Source organism: Thamnophis sirtalis, unplaced genomic scaffold (assembly GCF_051295495.1).
Source record: "Thamnophis sirtalis isolate CommonGarterSnake01/CBP01778 unplaced genomic scaffold, rThaSir2_p1.2 scaffold_6, whole genome shotgun sequence".
Taxonomy (NCBI): domain Eukaryota; kingdom Metazoa; phylum Chordata; class Lepidosauria; order Squamata; family Natricidae; genus Thamnophis; species Thamnophis sirtalis.
In genome coordinates, this window is record NW_028261386.1 from 71,679,459 (window position 1) to 71,700,106 (window position 20,648).

The 20,648-nt window shown below is 35.1% G+C and overlaps 1 protein-coding gene across 1 annotated transcript in view; it reads left to right on the forward strand.

Annotated features, from left to right (window-relative positions):
- WDR27 (WD repeat domain 27) overlaps positions 1 to 20,648 on the forward strand; it is a 68,822-nt gene that overhangs the window by 21,216 nt on the left and 26,958 nt on the right. Inside the window, exons 18-21 of the mRNA XM_087718138.1 lie at positions 1,533 to 1,666; positions 4,610 to 4,707; positions 5,032 to 5,153; positions 15,368 to 15,465. Coding sequence (XP_087574264.1) covers positions 1,533 to 1,666; positions 4,610 to 4,707; positions 5,032 to 5,153; positions 15,368 to 15,465 — 452 coding nt within the window. The remainder of the gene's footprint in view (positions 1 to 1,532; positions 1,667 to 4,609; positions 4,708 to 5,031; positions 5,154 to 15,367; positions 15,466 to 20,648) is intronic.

Here is a 20,648-nt window from a genome sequence, read left to right on the forward strand (position 1 = left end):
ATAATGAAGGGTTTGCTTTTTTGTTTTGTTTTTTGAAAAAGAAATCAGTGACATTTCACATTTTAGTTATGCTCATGATGCCAATTTCTTTTTCTTGCAATTCTTGGGCTTAGGAGAGATTAGTGGATATGAATCTTGCATACCTCACTGGGACCACCTGCAGTGTGATTCCTCATAATCTTTCTAAGGTTCAAAACAGATTTTCTTTTCCAAATTGACCTTGATCAAGGCCAAGGCATTGTAACAATGGAAGTGTTTCTCCAAAGGCAGAAGACTGGATGCTTATCTATTGCTGTTGAGAAGTGCAGACATTTATCAGTGTTCCAAAGCTGCTTTTTCAAGAGGCAACTGGACTTTCTTGTTTTTCTTTGAAGACGTTTCACTTCACTTCCAAGAAGCTTCTTCAGCTCTGACTGGATAGTGGGAAATGGAAGGATTTATATTCCTTGCAGACAGCTGGTCATTTGCATTCTTTTAGAGAGTTGTTGAGGCCCACTTGGGGAGTTGTCTATGTCCTCAGGGTCATGGGGTCACAGGATAAATCCTCTGGCAGCTGCAGAAGCAGAGGTTCATTCCCACAGCCTGCCAAACGTTTCCCCTCCATGCAAGTCTGCAAACTTGTCCAGCTAACTGGAACATGGCGGAACATGGCCTTGTTTCATTCTATACTCCTCAGATGATGGTATTTGGAATTTTTCGGTTCTTTTGGATTATAGGTCTGCAGTCTTATAAAAACAGAAAATGCCTAAATCCTATAAATAAATGCTTTCCTCTCAAACAAATCTTGGTATTATTTTGGGTTACGATGAGGCTTTATCATCAGAAATATATATTCATGTTCTTATAAGTTCAGATTTTGAGTTGGAGGAAGTCACAGTTAAATTTTGGAAGGAGGAACTCGCCAGTCAATGCTGAGAATTATTATTTTTTTGACATTTTTGTTCATGTGGTCATTCTGTATTTCTACTATTAAAAGAAAATCAGAATAACAATCATCTAATGTGGACATGGAAACAATGCACATGCAATGCAATTAACATGGCATTCTTTCCTCTATTTGGTTTGTTTACTCAACCTTTTTAGTGCAACTTATTTAATAATTTCGGTTTCTCTGTCTCCTTAAATTACTAATTGCAAGGCAAAAGCAAGCAATAAACAAACAAAACAGGGAAAAAATATTTCTTGGTATGAGTAAAAATATGTAACCAAATTCTTCCATCCCTCATCATGAGTTGAATTGATTGTGGTGGGATATAAATGCAGTAAATTATAAATAAACCAGAAAACAAAGCCAATAAAACAATATTTGTTGGTGTATTGGTTAAATCTATTGGAGTTGGAATTTCATAATATTGATAAATGTTGTTTTAAATGCATTGAAGAACAATGTAAGATAAATTAAGATTGGTGAATAAAAAAATAATTCAGTTTGAAAAATAAACTAGATGGCAATAGTCTATAAATAAGCTACCTGTGTTTTATCAATGAGAATTACAGGATGTATGATATGTATTTTGTTCTTTTAATTTCAGGGAAAGGAAATATTTCACAAATCTGTCCGATCAGCCCAGTTCTATTATATAGATACATTCATATTACTGTCCTGTGGAGCAGAATTTTATTTATTAAGATACTATCTTGACACCAGTAAAGATGAGATAAAACGGTATGTAAATGTATATGATTGCATTTAAAGTAGCATTAACCTTAAATGCAATACTGTGCTGTTTTGTTTATGTGTGCAAGCCATTCAATAATTCTTTAAACAGTAGAGAAACACCACTATTAGTGCAAAAAATCATAAAATATGAGATTTCTTATGCACTAGCTTTCAGAAACAGAAATATTGGTTATATAGATTTGTTTTAGCTTTTAAGGTTGTATTGATATTAAGTATTCATTGTGCATGCTGCAAAATGTTATGTAGATACTACTTGTATAACATGACAAATTTGCCACTAATAAAAATAATTATTACATATAGATTATAAGTAATATATATTATGTTATATATAGATATAATATATCTGCATCCCTCTGCAGAAGGATGCATAACATTGCTGCAGTTTGATAGAATAATCAGTTATAGCTACTATTTTTTAAAGTAAATAATCATTCTTAAACATAAAAAAAACTTTTAAGGCTAACTTGGTATGATATTGGTACATAAATATCAGAAAAGAAGAAAAATTAAATCTGGCGTCTTTTGGATAAAAATATGCTATTTCAAAATAGTTTTAGAAATCAGTGTTGTACATGTACATATTTGAGCATTACTAAACAGTATTAATTGATTAATAAATTTAAAAAGTCAAGTAAAGATATTTCTTTATTATTTTAACTGAAAAAGAGAAGTACCAGTAATGAAAGAAAATGGGAATGATTGATTTTATAAACTAAGCCATTTCCCATTTGATAGATGGAATCATAGTACAGGGAAAACTAAGAACGAAGCTATTACATTACATTATTAAACTTTTATGTGACATCAATCTCCCTCATTTCTTCCATGTATGTATCACTGTGCTATTTCTATCATTTCTTCTCTCTGGTGAGTCAAATTGGGAAAAAAGATGAAATGAAAAAAAAAGTGGAACATAGAAGCATGAGTAATGTGTTAAATCTCTTATATTAAACTTGTTCTTTGCGAAGTGGTTTCAATTGTGATGGCTCATTCACACCATCATAGTTAGGTGTGTGCTAAATAACATCAGACTGAACTTCATAGTTTTACTATTGACTTTCCCCCCTATAAATTAGGAAATGAGTGTATAGGTTCCCTAGCATGAAAACAGAGGGACTTGAACTTGTTTTACTGCAGTTTTACTTTATTGCAGATTCATGACTACCTTGATTAAAGAAAAGAACATAAGTACTTTTATTTCCACATGGAAACCACTTCTGAACTTCTTGTTTGATGTGGAAAAGAATGAAACTTTTATTTTTGGTTTTACAGATTAGATCAGGGGTAGTCCACCTTTTTATACCTACCGCCCACTTTTGTATCTCTATTAGTAGTAAAATTTTCTAACCGCCCACCGGTTCCACAGTAATGGTGATTTATAAAGTAGGGAAGTAACTTTATAAAATTTATAAAGCAGAGTTACAGCAAACCCCTACCGCCTACCATGAAAGCTGGAACACCCACTAGTGGGCGGTAGGGACCAGGTTGACTACCACTGGATTAGATTGATAGATCTTTATAGACATGACTTGTTCACACTATTATGGAAAAGCAAAAAGCTGTGATCTGTTGTCAATGCCTTATTCTACTGTAACAGAGAGCAGCGGAAGTCAATGCTTCTTTTTCATTTTCTTTCCCTATCTTTCCTCACTTTTCTTCCCCTTTTCCGCTTCTCCCCCATTGTCCCCTTATTTACTTTTGTATTTTGTATTTTACAATACTTTAAAACCAGTGGTGAAATTCAAATTCTTTTACTACCAGTTCTGTGGGCATTGCTTGGTGAGTGTGTCAGGGGAAGAATACTGTAAAATCTCCATTCCCACCCCACTCTGGGGCTAGCCAGAGGTGGCATTTGCCGGTTCTCCGAACTATTCAAAATTTCCCCTTCTGGTTCTCCAGACCCTGTCAGAACTTGCTGGATTTCACCCCTGTTTAAAACTTAATAAATAAAGTGTGATTACCACATGAATAGACAGGTTCCGTAGCATAAAAACAGAGGAACTTGAACTTGTTATGCCCTGCTGCATTCCTCACCTAGACCAAGCAGTTTAGACCTACAATTTGCATTACAGAATAAAATCAAAATAAATAGCAGTTTTACTATATTGTAGATTCCACAGCACAGACTCCTGATTCAGGGTTCAATCACTGATTTAAAAACAGTCAAAATCTCTCCCTCCCACTTTCCCCTCTCTGCCAGGTTCAGAAGTCTCGTGCAGGTAGTTCATTGGAGGGAAAACCCACCCATTTATTTTGGCAACTCTATTGCTATTAATTTTTTAAAAAAATGCTGCCTTAAAAGCAAACTCTAGGGGAAAATCTTACTGTAGATGGGATGACAATCCCCATTGCATAAGCTGAGAGCCATTCACATCATGTTGGACAGGACCCAGCATATAATACAAGTGCACAGAGTGGAACAGAAGAATTTGACATTTTAACTCTCAAGCTGAGGTTGCACATATTGCACAGGATGAACTGAAATTCTTTGTCAATTGTCCCAGTATAAGTCTAGGAAAACAATATTTTCCACTGTGCAGGGAAGGAACTTTTGCTATTGGGATATATGCATAATTCTTAAGCTTTGCAGATCTTTGTTAGATAGAACATACTTATTATTTTCATAGATTAAAGGAAAAATGTATATGTAACTTAATGCAGCACCTAATGTGTGTTAATAAAAATATGGAAAACAAAGATCTGCAGTTCTTTTTTAACAATAACAGAAAGTATATTTTAATAAAATATTTACTTTTTGGCTAAATATTTGGATCCTCTATCTTCCCAAAGTAGAAAAGGCAAGAATTAAAAAAAAAGATGCTAAAACAAAAGCTTTGAAATATGGGTTGGAGTAAATATGGATTTTGTTTTCTCTTTTGCTTCATGACTGTACAAGAGACATGTTTATATGATTTATTTCTGCAGATATAGAACGAAGAGTATTTGCAAATCAATACAGAAATTTCCAATGGCGTCTACAGTGGAAATTACTAGCCTTTCAGCAGTGAATGATTTCTATTCCTGTATCCTCTTAGCATTATTATTGTTCTTGTTTTGCAAAAGGCATTAGTTCTTTAATGATAATTCTTTATTGTAACATAGGTAGTCCTTGTCTTACAACCACAATTGAGCATAAATTTTCTGTTGCTAAGCAAGACAGTTACCGTAATTGACTGGGAACTCCATGTCACTATCTCTCCTGTTCTGTTAAAAGCTTGATATCCCTATTCTAAGTTATTTAAATGCAGGATATATTTTTCCTGACAAATGAAAGCCTAGAATTGCTGACTGCTGTACTTGTAACATATAATTTATCTAATGGAACTTTAACTTAACAGAAATTGCAGATATTGTATTGGTAGCTGGGAGTAACCGAGCACTAGAAATATTTGACCTCAACGTGGGCTGCAGTGCAGCTGTGATAAGAGATGCTCATTCTAGATCAGTTCACCAGATTTGCCAAAATAAGGTAGGCACAATCTTGGTTTATATTTACAATATTTCCCAAAGTACAAATGAATAAAGTACACATATGAACAAACTAATAATGAAATAATTTCAAACTTTGCAAAGATTAACGTGATTTATATTTTGATGCCTTTATCTTGGTTGGGAAAATGTCTGCTACATTGGATGGAATATCTAGGCAAATAATTCATGTTAGTTTTGCTCTTCTGGATCTGCTTGTGAAGCAGTTATAGACATTCAAGGTTCTGTGACTTCTTTGAAGGTAACTTGTGCTATGGGTTGGAGAACTGAAGCCGGCTTCTATTTTCAATTTGAATATATGGCATCTTCAACAAAATCTTGCAGTACAGAAAAGTTCCTATATAGAGGTTCAGGTAGCCCAATTGTGTTTTTCCTACCGCTAGATACTACTTTTGACTTCTCTCAATTCTCATTTTAACTTTCCTTGAAAATCAGTTAGCATTCCATGGGGTATGTATGTATGTATGTATGTATGTATGTTATGTATGATTATGTATGTATGTATGTATGTATGTATGTATGTATGTATGTATGTATTTACAAAATTTATTAGCCACCCATTTTCCCAGAGGGTAACTCTGGGAAGCTTACAATCATAAGGAACCATCAATCCCTACTCACAGTCACTCATGCCCTAGTCACTTCCCGTTTTGACTACACGCTCTACCAGGGGCTGCCCCTGAAAAGCATCCGGAAGCTCCAGTTGGTGCAAAATGCAGCGGCCTGCATGGTTTTGTGCAGATCTTGGTGTGTGCACTTGTATCACCTCTCTTGCAAGAACTCCATTGGTTGCCAATTTGCTTCCAGGTGGAATTCAAGGTGCTGGTTGTCATCTACAAAGCCCTTCATGGCTTGGGAACCAGATTATTTGAGAGACTGTCAGTCACATCTATCCAACCCACTACAGCAGGAAGGAAAGGAATGTAGTGGATCCTGTCCCCTAAGGAGGGGATCTGGCGGGACCCAAAAGAAGGGCCTTCAACGTGGTGGCTCCCTCTCATTGGAACATCATCCCTCCAGATATTAGACTGGCCCCCATTCTAACACTCTTTCGGAAGGCCCTGAAGATGTGGTCCTGTCAGTGTGCTTGGGGAACTCAGAGCAGGATGGAGCCCATTAAATGGCTAGTATAAATTTGTGTTGCCATGAAGTGGGTAATTATTGTTTTATTATTTTATTATATTTCTTTATATTATTTTTATTTGTTTTATATGTATTCTTACATCCTTGTAAGCCACCTTGAGTCACCATGTGTGAGTAGACAGCAATGTAAAATTTCTAAATAAAAAAAATGCATTTATACATATTCATTAAATCATAAATAAATGAAAACCAAACATTAAAATCACATGTGGGGGGGGGGAGTGGAAAGAGATGGGAACTGTTGTTACTTGATGAGCCACCTCCACCATGCTGGTTATATTGATTGTTCACTGAAATAATTATATTGTCCTATTCTCCCTCTGTATTCTCCCTTTCTTTTGTAAATGCACTTTTGTGCTTATGGAAATCATAATATCTCTGGAGTTTTTCAATATGCATGTCTGGGGTAGTTTAGTTACATGGAATGTAGATATGCATTCAATATTATTGCCTAAAGTACAGTCTGAATATTGCAATCCTACCAAATGTTGCTCAGTGTTGCTCAACTCAGTTATTTGACATCTGTTTTGTCAAATGTTTTGTCTTTGTGAATACTCCAAAGCAAAAGTTGTACACAATATTGTGGTATGTTTGACACATGCGTGTTTTTTAAATTTGTTTTGGAATATTATGAATTAAATCAGGAAAGTTTCAATAGATGCTCTATTTTGGATCCAGAAAGTCTGTTGCTTCATGCTGAGGTACCATACATTTGTGCACCATTATTTTTCATTAAACAAACACCCATAAAGCATGTTTGAAATTCCAGTGAGTTGCAAAAGCTACTGCCGGCTGTTCTCTTAGCATACGATGGATTTTAGAAAGAAGCTCTGTTGCACAGATGTAACTAGAAAACTGCAGATCCACCAGTGAGTTCCACCCCCGTGTATTTAGCCTTCTGAAATATTAGATAAATTATTTTATGCTCCATTGGTAAATGTATTCCTTTTGTATGTTTCTTACAATTAATTTGCTCACTGATTTGCATGCCAGTCTTCAACACTATTGTTAGGAGGCAGGTGCTCTTGGTTTTAATTATATATCTATTTCCTAGTATTCAGATATAATTCAATTTTTAAGAACATTAAGAAAAAAATTAAATATATTTTTTCTAATTGCTTTATAATTTAGACTTGTTTTTTTATTCTTACACTATAAACTACATCATAATCTTAGATATTTGTCACAGAGAGAATGATAGCAGTGTCATTACCATAATAGGTCATGTAACTGTCATGTGAAGGGAACTGAGTCTAAACAATACTTTCAATACCTCCTTCATATGTGCTGATTTATTCCACGTTAGTATAAAGCTTTCTCTTTCTCACTGTCTTTGTGGTACTTGTCTCTGGCTAGATCAATCTCCACATCTGTTGCCAATTCGTACCAGCTTTGCAAGTTATGCCCCCCCCCCCTGTTTACACCGTTCTGGTATATATCTTTGTGTAAGCCATCCATAAAACTGTCCATTAAAGTCTCTTCTGACCATTCCCGCATATAAATGGTAAGAGTTTTCATTCTGGTTCTGGCCTTCTGCCCATGAGCGGATCATCAAAGCATTTCCTCAGGGTGGCTATAAACCTATTATAGTCTCTCAGTAGAGGGGAGTCATCATTATGCAGGGCAACCATCCATGCCACTGCCTTGTTCTCCTGCACCATGGTAACAACTCTTACCTTGGCTTCTGTGGGGAGATCCTCTCTGAACTGTTGCATGAAATTCCAGACTTGGACCAGGCAAAAACCTAGTTCCTTTGAGTCTTCACCAAATTTCACACCAAGCTGAGGAACACCATCCGGCGTCTGCGGGGGGCCCCTCCCCCTCTTGGAAGGGCTCTCGTGGCTGCTGCCGCCGCCACTGGGCCTTCTCCATCCTGATGAGCTCCACTGTCTGCCCCCAGGCCCCCCCTTAGGCAGAACAGGGCTTCTACAGTTCTCTCCTTTAGGTCTGGGAGATCAGCTTCTCTTTCGGGAATGCTCTCGCGTAAATGTTGCCTCTCCCAAGCATTTTGAAAGAGTTTCATAGCATGGGACATCATAAGGTTCTCCTCATCGGCGTCCTGCCAAGCAGCTGCCAGCCACCGATATCGCCTTGTGGTAACTCCAGCCGGAATTTCCTCAGGATCATACTTCTGTCCCACTCCCAATGATCACCTGGGACGTACGGATCATTCCTCCAAATTCAGATCCGCCATCCGCTCCATCTGCAAGGGACACGAGGATGCAACTGCCCCCATGTCATCCTCCTGGTCGCTGTCTGGGTAGGACATTCCTTTGAAGGTTTTGGTTTTATTTACACTCCCCTCGGAAGGTGTTAGCTCCGGGATGAGTGCAAAAGTGAGATCTTGCTTAATGTCAAGCCAGCCTCCTCAGCAACCAAGAAAGAAACCACTTAACTCCATTTCGCAGAGTAGCAGCTAAGCAAAGCAAGATCTGAGGCAGAAGCGGGCGAAATCATGCATATCAATATGTGACCCAACTCCCTTCCCCCGGTAACCCCATCCTACAGTCCAATCTTCAAATCCCTCAGGTGTCATGTGAGTTCCATCTTCAAAGAGCATCATCAGATTGGTATGCAGGACTGTTGGCCTTGGCCACCCCAATCACTATCTCCAGCATGCACAGTAGATAGTGAGAACAAAACTCCCCTTTTACAATCTCTCCTGTACTTAAAACTTCCCTTCCCAAATACCAGCCCCCCCCTCCCCGTGTCAATGGCAGCCAAAAGCAAATAGCGAAACAGAGGCTGACAGCATGTTTAGACAGTATGACATTGTACATAAAGTATGATTTGGCAAGATGCATAACAGAACCACTAATTTCCCTTGTGGTAAAACTTCATTAGAAGACATTCAATTTTATAGATTCGAACTGATTGTTCTTAAGTTTTCCATCCCATGAATAATGTTTTACTTAAAGAAACATTAGTATCCTGCAGCGTTTTATGTTCAGTAAATGTATGCATGTAAGTTTTAACTACTATTCCAGACTATTCACTGACATGACAAGTTTCCTGCTGTCAACTAGTAAATTATAAATATGTACACACAGATCATGTTTATATACTTGCACCATAGTAACATTTTATATATTTATAGAGTCACACCAAAAATGATCAATACTTAAATAGAGGAATAGTATTGAGTTCCAGTAAGTACATGAGTCAATCAACATAGGATCAGCTTTAGGGTCGTTGACATTTAATTCAGAAGATTGCCTTTAAAATCTTAATTATGGCTTCAGGATTCTGTGAATCTCTGTGATATAAGGAAACCTAAAAGTAATGATTTTCATGACGTAACCTCAAATCAGGATTTGTGACATCACAATATAAATCTGAAATTGTGCCCTAATCTGCCACTTTGCAAACTAGGTTACAAGAGATTACTAACAGAAGCTTGGAAGATGAGGATTTATGAATCACTGTTACTGTTCCCATTCAAAAGATTTGTACTCCATCAACTTCAGAAATGTGCTGACTTAGGTGCTTTTGAAGCTGAGTGGTAAATAAATAAAAACAAAAGCAAAATCTAATGATTTTAATTTTTGTAGAGTAGATGTAATGTGACTTCTTAAATATATTAGCAAAACATTTGATATATATTGTCTAAATTAGCCTTTGACTGTTGAGAAGCTAGGTTGCAATGTTTGCAAGTACCTTTTTCTTTACCATGATCTAATAAAAAAGCTCTCTAATCCTTGTGTAATATATTGCGAGCAGCATCAATTAAATAATTCAAAAATCTGGTGCAGTTTGGTTCAGTTTAGCTGGTTTTCTAGAATTCTTTGAGAGCATCATCAATATAAAAAGTTTACCTGATATAGGTGGTGTAACCATATTCCAGAATGTACTTATTTTGCAGACAAAGTCTTTAACTATATAACTCATTTTAGACACTACCCTTTTCCTTATTCTTCATCTCAGTCTTTAAAATTAGCTCAACGTACCTTTCCTATATACTATATATTTTTTCCTTTGGGATTTTAACTGTAAGGTGATTGTTTGGACAGATTTTACATGCAGCTATTTTAAAACATTCTAAATTAGGGCTTCTTTTTGTAAGATATAGTACGTTGCAAACTAAGCTACAGTTAATTTATTTAATTCCATTTCTGCAATGAAAATAAATGCATGGTACTTAATCAATTGATTCAGTTGGCAAAAAACCTCTCATATCAGAAGAAGATTGAGTAGGAAATAGCATAACATTGCAGGCTACTTCTCCTGACTGCTGGCTGCCATGATTTGGTAGTTTGAGTCTCACCAGTTGAAGGTTGACTCAGACAACATTGATTCTTCCACATTGTTGGGGCAATATGCTGATGCTGTAAACCGCTTAGAGAGGGCTGTAAAGTACTGTGAAATCATATATAAGTCTAAGCGTGACCCGTCAAAAGGGCGAATGACAAAACCGCGCCCGACTAAACCGCGTCGCTGACGTCATCAATGCAGCGACAATAGCCAGCACGGAGAAAGAAGGGCGCTTTAAATAGCGTGTTGAAAGAAAGCCGATTCAATTTAAGGTAAGGGTTAGGTTTAGGGTTAGGTTAAGGGTTAGGGTTAGGTTAAGGGTTAGGTTTAGGTTAAGGGTTAGGGGTTAAGTTTAGGGTTAGGGTTAGCCGTATTCCATCCGCCAGTCAGTGCCGACTGGCGACTACTCGGAGGAGAGCCTTCTCTGTTGCGGCTCCGACGTCCAGGCCTTCCGCACAGCCCTCAAGATCTGGCTAGCCCGTCAGGCCTGGGGATAAGTTTTTACGTTCGCCCCTCCCGAATGTCGAGTGAATGTTGTGTTTTATTGTTTAATTTATTCTCGTTCACACTTCTTTTTGTATTTGTCCTACACTCCCTTTCCCCTTTTATTGTAAGCCGCCCTGAGTCCCCTCAGGGAAAAGGGCGGCCTATAAATGTATAATAAATAAAATAAAATAAAATAAAATAAAAAATAGGGTTTACAGCGTGCTTCTGTCTCCGTGCTGTTGTCGCCCTGTTGATGACGTCAGCGACGCGGTTTAGTCGGGCGCGGTTTTGTCCTTCGCCCTTTTGTCTGTGAACCAAGTCTAAGCACTATTGCTATTGCTATATATGGATTAAGTGTATACTGTGGAGCTACTCATCCAAGTAAGCCATAGGCTATGGGAGATTCTGATTTAAGTGTTTTAGAAAGTGGAAGAGACTGCTCTATTAATTTTTTTTTTTTAAAAAAAACCTTATGTGCCTAAAGCATGAACCAAACTTTGGATTAGAAGTTGTACAGGTGAAATTTTGTATTTTGTTGCTTATCAGCCAAATCTTTTAATTTTGGGCTAAAGACTTTAACATTGAGTTGCTTTAGCAGTATGTGCCAATTGTCTAAGGAATACAGACACACTTGGATATTATCTGACTTATCCTTTACTATGCTGTTAAGCTCATTAGTCAGGCTGCAGACAACCATCCATCTTCAATGTCTTTTTTGTTGTAGCATTGAAACAGTTCCTTAAAATGACTTTAGCATAGTTTTTTATGTTGTTTTATGAGACTGGTCTGTTACAACACTTAATGGTATGAAACTGTACAAGTATCGTTTGTTATATGTTGGCCCTTTCCTCTGTTTTATTTCCCAACGTCAGCAGAATGACTTCAAGTTAGTTAAGCAGAGCTTCTTTTGAAATTTGTGGACATATATCCACATGGAGAACGAAATTGGTCTTATTTTCATGAAAAACTGAAGATTACAATTTTAAATCAACCTTTTCAACATATATTCAATCTTTATAGTGAAATGCTATAACAAAACACCATGGCTGTATTAAGCAAATACCTTTGGGAAAGCTTTGGGAAGAGATGCTGTTAGAGACAGAAAATGAAGGTGCAATCCAGCAGATGCACATACTATTATATAAGAGGATATTTAGAATATATATATATATATATATATATATATATATATATATATATATATATATATATATATATATATATATATATATATATATATATATTAGATTTTTACAACCCCTGGTAAGCCCCAATTATGGGAGGAAGCTAACTGCTTCCATCATCTGTCCTTCGGCTCATCACAAGAGTCCATCACGACAGAAACCCAATATTTTTTACTGTTGCCTTTGTTATATTTGTGTTTTTTTATTTGTGCTGATAAATAAATAAAGGGAGACTAGTATAGATCTATTTCAAGCTATTTAGCTCTCATCAGCTAGCCATACCCTTACTGGGATTTGAACCTGGGCTATATATATATATGTGTATGTGTATGTGTATGTGTATGTGTATATATATATATATATATACACATACACATACACATATATACACATACACATACACATACACATACACATACACATACACTTGGATATATATATATATATATATATATATATATATATATATATATATATATATATATATATATATATATATATATATATATATAGCAAATACCTTTGGGAAAGCTTTGGGAAGAGATGCTGTTAGAGACAGAAAGTCTCTAGAGACACACGCACACACAAACAAAATTAACAATTTTTAAGGCTAACAATTTGATAATTTTATATAATTTTCCTTTATGTTAGTTTATATTTTATTGTTTTTTTGAAATTGTATATATAATTTTAAAAACAATAAAATATAAACTAATATAAATGGAAATTATATAAAATTATCAAATTGTTAGCCTAAAAAATTGTTAGTCTTATACATGGTATACGTTGGGTTTTTTCTGTTACACTACTGCCACATGTAAAATCCAAAACTATTTTGTTCTAAAAACAATTACTGTAATCCAGCTTCAGGTGTTTGTTTATTATATAATTAGTTAAGTTCCCCCCCCCCCCATGGTCCACTGATATCATTTCAAGCTCCATTTAGCTGGCTAGACCAAAGAAGCAATAAGTACCCAGATTTTAGAAAGGTATTTTTAATTGTAAATATGGAACTTGGAAACTGTAAGTGGAATTTCCTAGCTTCATTTAACTGGAAGTTAATTAATGTGGAGTCTCTTTGAATATGTCATGATACTTTTGTTTAATTTTTTTTTCTATCTGGGCTTTGTTGCCCTCTATGAGATAAATTGTCAACTGACCTGTCTTTTGCTTTTACTTTGTTTTCTTTCCTAGCCTCCTTGTTATTTCTCCCACACCATAAGATGTATTAACCTAGTGTTCATATTCAGTGTTTGGCGTTCAATTCAGGGTTAGTGGAAAATTTAAGCGCTTTATCCAGCTTTAAGAGCACACGTTCTACTTATGTAGCGGCACTTCATATTTCTCTTCTTGGCCAAGATTGCCCAAAATCATCACTGAAGGGTGTTGTAATCTTCTGAAGAAGATCATGATATGGGATTGAACAATCAGTTCCTCTTTCAGAATAGTACCAGAATAATGCCAATGGATTTCTGTTTAATAAAAATAAGAAATATGCTTTACTTAGATTCAATTTACATTTGAAATGCTACTTTTGTAAATCTCTGGTCTAGAAAGAGCGTGTTCAGGATGCGAGAACTTTCAGAAAGAACCACCACATAGATTCTTCCTGTGCCTGCCTCTTTGACTAATAAAGTTAATGAGGCATCCTATTGTCTACTGGACTACACATTGACCTTTGAATCAGAGTTTTGGATGAGAGACAATGACATTTTTAATACAGTCCAGCAAGCCTAAGCAGGATTATAAATTTAGTGTTCCCATTTCTTAGTCTAGCATTAGCCACAAGGTACTCTGTGTAAAGTTCCGTAATAAATATAGTTCCAAAACTATGTAACTTGGATGCTTTTTGATCATCCCCAGACCTCAAAAATGTTCCAGTTTTTTTTGAATGCAAGGAATTATTGTCAATTTATCTCAGACCTCTGCTGTAATTGTAGTTTAAAGCATGTTTAACCTTAATCTCATTTTAACAAGGGATTGGCAAACTTTGTAGATGTCGTGTGCCCTTATATAATCTCACATGATGACCCAGAAACTTGATTTTTTTTTTAAAAAGGGGGAACTCAATTCTTAGGAGATCATTAAATCTTACCTTCCATGATTTTATGCAAAACAGGAAAGTCGTGAGATGTCAAACAAATGTCAAAATCTGTTGACAAATTTGGGTTTCTTGTACAAGAATTTGTGAGATTTCATAGATTCATGGAAACATCATAAAATTGGGTGTGGTCACCTGTTAATCTGCTTAATGACTATCACAGTTTATAACTGTAATTGCAAGTTCAATTATGGTTGTGAGTCCAGAACTATCTGTAATTTAATTTGTCTTTCTGCCTTTCTTTCAACACAGTACCATCAGCATTCCCCATTTGGGCCTTATTTTGTGATTAAAAAAAAGAATGAAATGTTATAAATAAGCAAATAATAACCTGGTTTTTTGGGTCTTTCAATGGTTGTTTAATGCTTCAAATATTTATATGATTCATTTTAATCAGAAAAGAATTAGAAAAGCAATTAATTCCTAATAAAGATTTATCTTAAATGAAAAAAGATTGTAAAATAGTTTGAAATATACTTAGAAAAAAGTTTATTTTCATTCAACTGCAAAGTAAAATTGTCTCCAAAGAAGAGACATAGATGCCTATAAATGAGCTTTCCATAATTCCAGAACCATAGTTGACTCATCTTGCTGATGAAAACCTGTTTCAATTCTCAAAAGAATGGCTACCAAAAGACAAATTCAAAAAAAACGTAAAGCCTTAAGATGGTGGCTTGTCTAGGAAAAGAAGCAGTTTTATAAAGTGATTTCCTTTGGCTCCAAAACAGTTTTTGACTTTCCTAGAGTTGTATTTTGAATAAAATCAATAGGAATTCATATGATTTATAAATGCATTCTAAACCATAGTAACAAGATAAGCATCAATGAGCAGAAATAGAGTACCATGAAAGTTATATTTAACAATTCTGTATGAAATTTGCATTGAAGAACAATCTGATCCTTTGTCAGTATTGGTTTTTATTATTTTATTTATTATTACCTGTTCTTCTGTGGAGTTTCAGCATTGGAAATATTTTCTAAACTATACCTGCTACTATAATTTGAAACTGATGTTTGTTTTTCTTGCAGGGATCATCTTTTAGCTGTCAACCACATGAAGCTTACAATCTCTTTTTAACAGCAGCCATAGGTGATGGCATCAAACTTTGGGATTTGAGAACATTGAGGTAACAGCCAGTCATTTTGCTGTTTACTGTGTTTCCTTTATTACACTTTAGAGGTGCTTTTTAATATATATTTTTCTTGCAAGAGTTCACACTTTGAAGTACTTGATATTTGCAAAGTTATGGAAATTCTACACAATTTGATGAAGTTTGGTTAGTCCAGTTTGGAAACAGCTGCTTAGAACACCTCAGAAATAAGGCAACATATAAATATTTCCAAATAAATAAGTTTTGCTTGTTTAATTTATCCCCAAACATAAATTATCTTATGGTTCCTGTTAGATATCAAATAATTTAGGGAGTACAAAATTGCAAGAATGATTGTGGGGTCACATAAAAGTCAAAAGGTTTGTTCTGTGACATTTTGTCTTCCTCAAGTGCAGTTATGCTTTGGAGACACAGCTTCCTAAATACAGCATACAAACAACCAATAAAGATTGTGTGGTTATTTAGGCACATGATGAAAAATAAACAGTGTACATTTGTCTTTGCATGAGATTAAACTGGGAAAAAAATGGAGAATATTGCATAGGTTCCTTAATTTAAACACATTCTCACCAATAAAATCTAAATATTGTATTAAAACATAACTTAGTCATGTGATGAAATGCCAGTGACTGGAAAAATAACTGTCATAAAACCTTGGGGAAAGACAAATATAAAAGAAAAAAATTCATCAGGAGGAGAGATTGGGGAGCATGGTATGTGCCATATAAGTCAGACAAATGTAAGGACAGGGAAAAACTGATGTATCCCAATTGGCAGAATTCCATAACCACTTTACTTAAGGATTAACTATTTGTTGCATTGTATCTTATGAGGAAAAATTGTAATCTACAAAAACATGTGTAATGCATTTCTTCTTCTAAGACACCACAGGATTTTTGTTGATTATAACTGAATATGCAAGTTTATATTATTTATGATATAATATAACTTCCCTATAAATTGATTCTTGACTCTAGTTTTTGTTGTTATGAATGAAAATGGCATTATATTACTCCCCTCCCCCAAATTTAAGTGATATATTTTTTTAAAAAAAATTGCAATGAACTTAACAAACTGGAATGCACTTTTTTATCCTTAAAAAGTCTTCAATTGTCTGAACTGAAAAACATTTCAATATAGGGTTACAAACTACAGAAGCAGTACAGGAAAGTAACACATGGGAGATCTTTATAAATCATTAAAAGTCCAAGTCAAATGTTTTGGAAAAAAATTAGTCTGGAAGAAGTTGGAGGCAACTCTATAAAAGAAAACCAACAGAATCTTACCTTTTAAATAAGCATTAGCACATTTTTAAAAACAATAATGGCTTATTACTCCTAGCAAATGTCTAAATATAGTAAAATGAAATATGTGGGATAAAAGGTTAACTGTATTATATCCTTATGTTTTTTCTATCAATTGGTTTAACTACTATTTATGAATAGTAAAAAGTTAATTTTTTAAACAGGTTACTTACTTGCTGTCTCTTTTTATAACAATATTTGAGGGGGTATGGTAAAATAGTTAAAATACTATCTGTGTAATTTATCTATATTGTAATCCTAAATTATATAGTATAATATGCTATACTGTTGGTTACTTCTAGAGTATTTGATTCCCCCCCCCCTACTTTTTCTCCCTTCTATTTATATTTCCTTTACTTTGTATTGTCTCTGTCAGTGCTGCTGACTGGTTTAATTTAACATCATGGTAGTATGCTATGATCTCAGTCACAGTTGACTTTGTGGGGTTGATACCATTGATGGCCTTGTCCATTTTGGCTCCTAATTCTAAGGCTGGTAAAACAAATAGGTGGAAATTTTAAAATCTGAGTTCCAAATTATGTAAGCATTCTTTATATAAAAAATAATATTCACCAGTACCTACTCCATTTATGGAAGTATATAACAGTCCTTGGATCAAAAGTTCTAGTAATGAAGCTGTAGAAGTGTTTCAAAATATTCTATCAGAGGCCACAGCAATTGCTTGTACACAAATTTAGGAAGATTTTATATAAAAAGAGAAATAAGAATGTAGAAATGGTTGGATCATGCAAAATCCTAACTACATATTCGTTTGGTTGACCAGATTCTCCCAAAAATGAGAAGCTTGCAGGCTGGAGTAATTCTCTTTTTCTCATCCATGGTAGTCAGGTCCCTTAGATCTTCATGCCTAGTTTTGTATCTGCACTAAAGGCACAATTGCCTCAAAAATTACCAGAATTATTTGAAGAAGATAACGGTCTTTAATGCCAATCACTCTTCAGTTGTGATAGTAAAGAAAAAGTAACTTTACAACCAACACTCACATTTATGAGTGTTTCGCAGGTCTATAATCCTAAACACAGTCTCAATTTCAGTTAATCACCACTTTGTTTATTGACTGAGTTGCCAGGTTCAGTAGTGGCTGCTAAATAAGGAATATCTATACAGTACAAGCTTGTGGACTGAGCAAAGTAGTAAGACACCAGTTCTTGGAATGAGGATTCAGAAGGTTATGGTGGGAGAAAAAATAGGGAGGATAATACAGAGATGCTTCAAGCTACGCTGGGGTAAGCTACACTTTATCTGTGAAAACTCAGAGCTTGTGGGTCCTTTCGGATTCCCTGATGATGGCACAATTAAGGATGGTGACTAATTCTATGCATTCTTGGAGATGTCAGATTTGGCCATGATGACACATGCTATTGTAATATGCCCTTTGACCTACCATAACAGTCTGAGAAAAGTACTCAGAAACAGAAAAGAGCTACTCCAAAATGCTGCAGCCAGACTGATGTCTAGAACTGATTAAAAGGAATATGCAATTCCCTTCTTAATACCCTTCCACTGCTGGCAGTTTGTTCCTGGAGCCATGTCAAAATGTTGGTTATGATCTATAGTTATATATAACTTGGACCCAATTTATTTGAAAGATCCTATTCTCCTTTATGAGCCAATTCATACTTTTAAAATTGCAAAATAAGTCATTCTCTCTGTGTTGCCACAGTTAGGGGTACCTTCTGCTGCTACTGGAATTACTTCTGTGTTTACATTTTACAAATATAATCTTTCTCTAATGAGTCACAGGGGGGACAATTCTTTGATGGAATGTTGGAATAAAAATACAATAAACAAGTGATAATAAATTTTTCAGAAGCATACTTTTTGTAAAGAAAAATCAGGCAAGTCATTAAATAAATTATTAGAGAAATAAAGTTTGTCATCTATTTCTAAACTTATTTTGGAGCAATTTGTAATGTAAAGAGTTTAGAAATATTGACAAGCTGATTTGCTTTAGACTCTCCAAATATTATTTCGGGCATTTTCTGCCTATATCCTGCTCATAGAATGCACGCGAAGCATATTAACTACATGCCAGTTATCCCAGTCTTTCTTCTGGCACCTAAAAGTTATGTGACAAGGATTTAATTGCATAGAATACCACCAGTAAGCTGATTTCTTTGAAACATTTGTAAGTATTTTTGCTTTCAGCAGTACATGGCATTTGAATTATTGATTGCTTCTAGGTTAAGTCAGAAGGGAGGAAAAGATACATGCCCTTCATGATCTATGAACATCTTGATCCATGAATGTTTATCCACAGAGATATATGAGTCTGGATTTCATAATTGTATATTATGAGAACTATTAGCTTGAATTTCATAATTGTATATTATATTATGCTTCCACTGTAAAAAGTTGATTGATGTGTAAAGGTTTTTAATTGTTTTCCAGCCAGTTTTTAAAAACAGCTTAGATAAACTATTTCTTCACACATAAGATCTATAAGCTTTGGGACTTATTTTATGCCTTTGGAACAGACAAAATGGTTTTATATTGCCATAAACCAGGAGCCACCATCCTCATATATAAATCTGAGATCTCCAAGAGTTAACAAATTAGCTGTTACTACAATGTAACAAATTCTCATCTATTAATCAAAGAGACAATATATCAGTGATGTTTTGTTTAGAGTTCCATCTCAGACACAAAAGAAAGAAGATATTGTACTCAGTTATGGAATGCTCAACTGTTTAGTAGTAGGAACATTTATTTCCTTTATTTTATCCAGATGATTTGTTGAATATGTTCTGCAGCATATAATAACCACTGTGAATAACATACCCAATGGAAAGCCTCTTACAAACTTCTTTTGAGATAAACAATTTCTTACTGATATAGATGGGGGCATTGTTTGGTGAATCTAAAAAAACTAAGCAGGATGGAAAGTGATTAGCTCTTGGATGGGCAGCCACTGGAAAATCCCAGGAATATAGAGTAGACTGGAAGGTCTTGGAAAAAGATAGTGGCAAATGGCTTCCATATTATTGCCAGAAGGACTAGTCAAACTGGTTTCAAGAATGTTTCTTGTATTAAATTATTGTTATTAAAGACAGTTTTCTAAATTATTTAGTCATATTATGGTACTGTGTCAGGTTTCAACCAAGAACAACAATCCAGCCAAAGTTCAGGTTTTTATTTTCTTCTGTCCTATAGACAGAATCTTGCCAGACGAAACTTATACTCCCCTAACCTATTAGTTTACCCTGGGAGATTCTAGGGAATAGCTATGCTCAATCTCTTCCTCCCTCCATGATCCATCTCCAAACTGTGTTGTCTCTCCCCCCCCCCCCCGGAATGCGTTCCCTACTTCTTGGGAAACTGCTGCATTACTGAAATCCATCACACCACCTCCCCCTTCTTAGATATATTCCATTGCATCTTGGCTATTAATTAAGGTTTTTTAAATTTATGTCTTAAAGACGTCATGTAGAACAGCGTTGAAAAATTTCCGAACCTGTATAAGAAAAAATGATATTGGAAAATAAACTAATGCAGGCATTCATCAAAAGATAACAAATCCTTACAATCCATTCATCAAATTTGGGAAAGGAAAATCATATATCTTCATGTCAATTGTCTGTTTTTAGATAAATTAGGAACAGTGCGCTTATTTTAATTTACATTTCTTGATATTGTGTTTGTGAAGAATTTTGCTGATTTTATCTGTGGTGCCTTTGATGTAAGGGAGGAGGGCGATGCCGTTGTCCTGTTCTGTGTCTCAGTTTTTGGGGAGAGTCTCCCTTTGGATTAGGTTGGTAATTGTTTTTCTTTGGAATCCTTTGGAGATTAATATGTTCGTGAATGTGTAATTCAGTTTTCAGGTGGTCTTTGTCGGCTAGGCGTTTGGTTCTAGAGATGAGGCCCTTACATCAA